The 7,627-nt window shown below is 34.8% G+C and overlaps 1 protein-coding gene across 1 annotated transcript in view; it reads left to right on the forward strand.

The window, feature by feature from the left end:
• Nucleotides 1-7,627, forward strand: part of ARHGAP29 (Rho GTPase activating protein 29) — a 60,135-nt gene that overhangs the window by 40,111 nt on the left and 12,397 nt on the right. The window contains exons 13-15 of the mRNA XM_008585848.1: nt 5,062-5,219; nt 5,915-6,054; nt 6,324-6,425. Of these exons, the coding sequence (XP_008584070.1) occupies nt 5,062-5,219; nt 5,915-6,054; nt 6,324-6,425 (400 nt within the window). The remainder of the gene's footprint in view (nt 1-5,061; nt 5,220-5,914; nt 6,055-6,323; nt 6,426-7,627) is intronic.

Below are 7,627 nucleotides of genomic sequence, written 5' to 3' on the forward strand. Positions count from 1 at the left end.
AAAGATGACCGGTAAGGGGATCTTAACCCTTGACTTGGTGTTGTCAGCACCACGCTCAGCCAGTGAGCGAACCGGCCATCCCTATATGGGATCCAAACCCGGGGCCTTGGTGTTATCAGCACCGCACTCTCCCGAGTGAGCCACGGGCCAGCCCTCCCACTTAATTTCTTAAAGGTGGAAGCTTACATTGTTCATTGAGACCTTTTAATGCTTTAAATTTCCCTCTAAGCACTGCTTATCTGCATCCCACAAATTTTGAAATATTGTGTTTTCATTTTTGCCCACTTCAAAATATTTTCTAATTTCCCTTGATACTTTATCTTTGACTGGTGGAAAATCTAGAAATTTGTTGCTTAATTTCCAAGTATTTGATAATTTTTTTGGGTATCTTCCTGATACTGATATCTACTGTAATTCCATTATCGTGGGAGAAATACTTTGTGTGATTTCAATTCTCTTAAATTTGTTATGGTTTATTTTATGATCGAGGATATGGGTTATAAACAAGCAGAAATAAAGAATAAAAAGCAGAAATTAATAAAATTGAAAACAGAAAAAAAAAAGAAAAATCGATGAAACTATAAACTGTTTCTTTGAAAAGATTATTGAATGTTTCATGTGTGTACTTGAAAAGAATGTTCTACTATCATTAGCTGGAATATTTTGTTAAGTGTCATTTAGTTCCTGTTGGTTTATGGTGTAATTTATTTCTTCTGTATTCTTGATGATTTTGTTTTTATTACTTCTATCAATTAATGAGAACGGAGTTTTGAAGTCTCCAACATATTGTATATTTTTAGTTCCATCAGTTTTTGCTTTATGTATTTTGAAGTTCTGTTGTTAGTTGCTAACACATTAATGATTGTTATGTGATCTTGGTGTATTGATCCTTTTATCCTTATGAAATAAATGTGTTTTATCCTAGTAAATTTCCTTGCTTTTTAATCTACTTTATTTAATATTGATATAGCTATTTCAATTTTCTTTTGATTGTTTTGAGTATAGTATGTATTCTTTTATTTTAACTTTATCATTATATTTAAAGTGGGTTTCTTATGTAGCATATAGATAGCATATGCATCAATTCTAGTTTTTTGTTTAATCTATTTTGACAATCTGTCTTTTAAGTGGAGTGTTTAGACCATTTATTTTTAATGTAAATATATGTTCAGATTTAGGTCTACTATTTTACTTCTTTTCTGTTTATACCTTGTTTCTCTTCATCAGTTTCTCCAGTGCTGCCTTTTTTGGATGAACTGATAATTTTCTAGAATTACATTTTAATGTATCTATTGTGGAATTAACTTAATCTATTTTTATTTATCTATTAAATTACGTTTTAGTATATCTAAACTGCTTGTGTACATTGTAATTTATCTATTTAATTTATCTATTGGGTTTTGACTATATCTCTTATGTAGTTTTTAAAAAAAAAATTTGGTTGCACTAGGGATTGTGGTATACAAGCATATATATTATTTTTCACAGTCTTCTTAGTACTAGTATTTTACCACTTCAAGTGGAATGTAGGAACCTTGCACTGTAAGTTCTTTTCCCCACTCTGGGTTGTAATTGATATATGTATATTATATCTATATACATTAAAAACCTTACCAGACCTTATATTTTTTTCTTTTAAAAGTCATATGTATTGTAAAGAAGTTAAGAAGAGAGAATATTATATTTACACATATATTTACCATTTCTATTAATTCTTCTTTCATTCCTGTAGTTTCACCTTCCCTCTCTGATAACATTTCTCTTTTGTCTGCAGAGCTTCCTTTACCATTTCTTTTATAGCAGGTCTGGTGTCAGTGAATTATCTTGGTTGTACATCATCTGAGAGTGTCTTTATTTCATTTTCATTCATAAAGGACATTTTCACTGGATATAAAATTCTAAATACAGAATTCAGTTCTTAACTGCTTTAAAAATATTGTACAATTGCCTTCTGGCCTCCATATTTCTCATGAGAAATCTGTCATAATTTGAATCATTGTTCCCTCAGTGGTGGTATGTGTTGTTTTTCTTTGGCTGCTTTTAAGATTTTTTTTTCTTTGTCTTTGGTTTTCAGCAGTTTGATTAAGATGTATAAGATGTATCTGTGCATGAATTATGCTCAGTTTTTCCTGTTTTGGATTTGCTGAACAACTTGAACCTGCAAGTTTGACTTTTGCAAAATTTTGGAAGTTTATGCCTATTGTCTCTTCAAGTTTTTTCTGTAGCACTCTTTCTCCTCTTTTCAGACCCAGAGACTCAAAAGCTGGACCTTTTGTTATTCTCCTACAGGTTTAGAAGGTCCTCTTTTTTTTTTCCCTATCTTTTTTCTCTTGGTGGTTTCTATTGATCTGTCTTCAAATTCAGTGATTCTTTCCTTTATTATCTCCATTTTCCTATACAGCCCATCCAGTACATTTTTTGTTTTGGATATATTAGTTTTCAGTATTAACATTTCTTTTTGTTTCTTTTTTATACCTTCCATTTTTGTGCTGATACTCTGTCTTCCCATTTTCAAGATTGTTTGTCTTTACTTCTTGAAATCATTATAATATCTGCTCTTAGAGTCTTTATCTGATAATCACAATATCTGAGTCATCTCAGAGTTGGTGTCTGTTTATTATCTTGTCTCCTGTGAGCTGTTGAGATTTTCCTGGTCCTTTGTGTGGCAAGTAATTTTGGATGGTATCCTAGACATTTTCAATATTACTTTATGTGACTCTGGGTCCTGTTTATAGCCTGTATTGAACATTGATCTTTAAAAAATTTTGGCAGGCATTTGATCTTGTTAGGTTCACTCTTCAATTCCTTTTTGACTCCCTTCTTAGTCTTTTGGCCAGGAAACTGAAGTCTACCCACTCTGCTGCTCTCCAGGGCCAAGTAGTAGGGGGAGGATAAAGAGAAAAAAAGAATTTCAAACCCCTCACTCTTTAGACCACACAGTTCATTTGTCATAAAAGATGATTCCCTTAAGGATTTTAGGTGTCTGTTGAGCTGCTACTGCTATCACTGTTTCTGCTACAAGATTGTTTCTTAGGGATTTGGCTTGGTTGGGAACTGGGGCAAGAGAGAAAACAAACATACAGAAGAAACCAGGGGGTTTCCCCTTCTCTTTCAGTCACATCTCCCACTCCCATCCCCTTTCATTCCTTGGACCAAAGAGGACCTCTCTAGGAGCTTTTTCTGTCCATACCCATTTTGCACGTCTGGGAAGCAGACTGTTTTATGTAGGAGTGGAGTACAGGCTGGAAAACATGGTGGGAGGCAGAGGGGAGCAAGGAAACATATCACCAGATTGGTCAAACCTTGAATTGTAGTTCATATCCACAATCTACCTGCTACCATTTACTTTTCAGAGTCTTCAGATAGCTGATCTGTGCTTTCTGTCCAGCATTTTTAAGTGAATTCACTGGGACCCTGAGGGTAGTGAGCTTACTCCATCTAGATCAGAAACCTTCCTTAAAATGTTTTTGAGTATTTAAAATTGTATATCATTCATTTACCAAATTTTGATTAATTAATATTTGATTAACTTACAGAATCATAAAACAATTTAAAAGAATTATGAATTCCCAGAATTAAAAATTACCTTGTAAGTCATTTAAGGCAACCATTTACCTTTGACAAATCCCCTTTATCTCAAACAATAGCTAATGATAACTAAGATTGAATATGTTCCTGTCAGTTTATTAAGCTCTTTGTCTATACTAATCATTTAATTCACAATAGCTAATGATAGCTAAGATTGAATATGTTCCTGTCAGTTTATTAAGCTCTTTGTCTATACTAATCATTTAATTCTTATAAAATCCTAAAATGTAAATGTAATTGTTTTTAGCTTCATTTTACTGATGAGGAAACTAAAGTTTAGAAAGCCTTTCTTCTCAGAATGTGGTCCTTGAACCAGTCACACCACCATTACTTTGGAGGGCCTACAAGCCATGTAGAATCTTGGGTTTCAACACAGCTTTGGAATTATAATCTGCATTTGAATAAGATCCCCCAGGTGATTCATTTGCACATTAATTTTTTCAAAGCAGTGGTTGAAGTACCCTTCCACAAACATACCTGATCATGCTCCATAATTTTACATTCTTATGTAGTGTTCATGGCATTTTTCAGTACCAGAAAGTATCTTGTAACATGATTTGTTTCCTCTCACTCTTACCACCCTCGGGAGAAGATAAAGGTCCAAGAGAACTGAGATCTCATTTGTTTGCCATAATATACCCAAAGCCTAGGTTTGTTTTTTTTTTTGTACCAGTAAGGGGATCACAACCTTCAGCATGGTCCTGCACCACGCTCAGCCTGTGAGCATACCAGCCATCCCTATTAGGATCCGAACCCATGGCCTCGGTGCTACTTAGCACCGCACTCTCCCCAGTGAGCCATGGGGCCGGCCCAAGCCTAGGTTTTTGTGAACATCAAATTAGTCAATTCATGAAAAGGTCTGAGAATGGGTCTCGCATATTGTATACACTTGTCAGTTGCTATAGTTGTTACTGTAAGGAGTAGTAGTGAAGTATATTTAGACATTTGTAGAAACTCAATGGAATAATTTATTTGAATACATTCAAGGTAATATCTAATAAAAACTGAATACTATAAATAATAAAGCATTTCTGTTTTTATAGAATTGAAAAAGTAGAAACAGTCAAAATCATAGTGCTGTGATTGGATTTTTTTTTCCCCATGTTTTTCACTTACGAGTTTAAGCAGATGTGGTCAGACCATGAGAGTACAGAGCTGAGGATCCTCAGAAATACATCCATCTCCTAAAATTGTGAATCAGTAGGGGCATGGGGTTGTATTTTTGAACTTTTCAGTTTAACACTAGTTTTGCTGGAAATGATCACTCCTAGGTATTAGATTAGAATGATTTTTTTTTTTCCTCCCAGTCTAGACCTTGCACAGTTTCAGGCAACATAGTATGCTCACAATGATATTCAGTGTTGTGTGCTTCACTGTGTGGCCTTTTTATTCATGCTGTCATTGAAACAATCTGTATATACATAGAATTCTGTATATCATGAGTTATTCTGCCTTTTCTCTCTGTGGCCATAGGTAACAGTTAACCTCTTCCAGATGCAGCACCTGCAGGCTGCCTCCCTTGCAAGCAGTTTACAGTCTCTCTGTGACAGTGCCAAACTCTATGATCCTGGCCAAGAGTACAGTGAATTTGTTAAGGCCACAAATTCAACTGAAGGAGAAAAAGTTGATGGGTAAGAATTAACATATAGATGAAATTATTTCAAGAGCTAAAACATTTATGGCTAAATTTCTATCTAAGGAGGTATCTTTTCTAACATTGGCAGAATTAACTTTAAGAATTTCTAAATATTTTGATATTATTTTATGGTTTTTAAGTAAAGATATTTAAGGAATAGATGTAACTCGCTTGAGAGTAAAGCTTTCTATTTTGGCACACACCTCAGTTCTTTGAGATTTAAAAATTCTCTGGGAAAGGCAAATGATGGTCACACCTAGTTTGAATGTCCACAGTATTTAACTTATGTTTTCCACAGAGGTTGTGCTAGAAAAGTTTAACTATGACATGAATTATTGACTGTGCTTTTCTACTCCTTTCTATGTTTCAGCTGTAATAAGTACAAATAATTAAAAGTTTTCTGTTTTCCACAGAGGTTGTGCTAGAAAAGTTTAACTATGACATGAATTATTAACTGTGCTTTTCTACTCCTTTCTATGTTTCAGCTGTAATAAGTACAAATAATTAAAAGTTTTATTCACATCTCCTATAAGAGGCTGAGTCATATAATATGGTTTGTTCTTAATATTTAGTTAGTTTAATTACTCTATCTACATTCATTAAATGAATAGATTTTTCTGAACATAGAATAAAATAGGTTGATTATTAGTCATTCTTCTGATTGCTGAGTTTTATTTGGGTTTTTCTTAGGAATGTAAATAAACAATTAACAAATATTCCCCAAACTTCTGGATATAGACCTGCCGACTCTTTAGAGGACGTTGTACGCCTTCCTGACAGTTCTAGTAAAATTGAAGAGGACAGATGCTCTAATGGTGCAGATATAACAGGTAGTTTTTCACGCTAATAAGAGCTCTTATTTATGAAAGATCAAATAGTTTAAGTGTGCTTATTAAATACGTTGGAGCTCTGGAATTAAAAAAATCAGGCCTTAAGTTGTAACTTTATGGGACAGTTATAGCCACATTGCCTGTCTTAAAGTCAGTAACTGTTTATTTTTCAAGAAATTTGCATGGTCTCATTTTATATAATGTCAATATTTTGCTTTATGAAATCCACCTCTAAACAAGTTTTGACTTTAAATATTCTTTTCTTAAAGGTCCTTTTATAAGACCATGGACATTTGGGATGTTTAGTGACTCTGAGAGTACTGGAGGGAGCAGCGAATCTAGATCTCTGGATTCAGAATCTATAAGTCCAGGTACCTAAATGTTTAGGTCTAGCAGTGAAAATTCAGTGAATGATTAAAACAATCCTTTTCTGGGTTATTTTTAAGTACATTATTTTTATAATGGACTGCTCATACATAGAGAGGAGGATGTACACATATATATACAGTTTGAAGAAAAATAACGGTAGAGAAAAAAAAAGAAAAATAATAAAACAAACCCTCATGTATTCACCACCCAGCCTAGAAACAAAACATCAGTTCATTAGAAGCCTCCTGTGTATGCCTCCTTGATAACATTGCCCTATTCCCCTCCAGAATAAAACATTATCCTGAATTTTTTAAATCACTTTCTACCTATTTTAAATGTTTTTAGTCCCTTTAACTAGTGGAGTTTTGTCCTCTTCTGAATGTTATACAAATGGAATCATACTACTCTTTTGTGACTTCATGCATCTTTTTTTGAGATCCGTGTTGATGTGGGTAGCTATCCTTATTTTCACTGCTGTAATAGTATTCTATTCTATGAACATAACTATTATTATCTATCTTTTGGGTTGTTTTGTAAATTGCTATAACTAGCAATGCCAGTAGCCCGGTTCCTGTGCCTGCGATTATTCTTGTTAATTTTTTATAAATGTGCTTTAAGATACTTTGAGACAGGTTGTCTTATGATCCTCAGAGAGGCAGAGTAGGTATTTTGAACTCTCCCTTAGTGGCTTCTAAGAGAGTAACTTGCCATAGGCTATACAGCAGTAGGAGAAGCAGCTAGCACTTGAATCCATGAGATTCTTACTTTGACACTCTTTCTTCAATTTTCTATCAAAGACTGCTCTGGTCCTGTTCTTTCTGGCTACATTCCTTCCTCCTAGGATCTCTGGAGATATTTTATGGGATTTAACCCACCTCAAATTCCAAGGCCTTTTAAAGCATTTTACATATTACAGAAGTTTTATTTATTTAGATAAATCTTTTGAATTTAAAGTTAGAAAAATGTTTCCACACAGCATTGGGGTTTGTAGACTGATTATCACAGCCACTTTTTCTCCTCCTTTAAAACTGGTGCTGTTCGGGCCGGCCCGGTGGCGCACTGGATAGTGCGCCGCTTGGGAAGCGCGGCAGCGCTCCCGCCCGAGGGTTCGGGTCCCACATACGGACCGGTTCCCGCTCACTGGCTGAGCGAGGCGTGGGAGCAACACCGAGGGGTGCGATCCCGCTGCCGGCCCCCCGCCCCG

Source organism: Galeopterus variegatus, unplaced genomic scaffold (assembly GCF_000696425.1).
Source record: "Galeopterus variegatus unplaced genomic scaffold, G_variegatus-3.0.2 Scaffold3737, whole genome shotgun sequence".
NCBI lineage: Eukaryota > Metazoa > Chordata > Mammalia > Dermoptera > Cynocephalidae > Galeopterus > Galeopterus variegatus.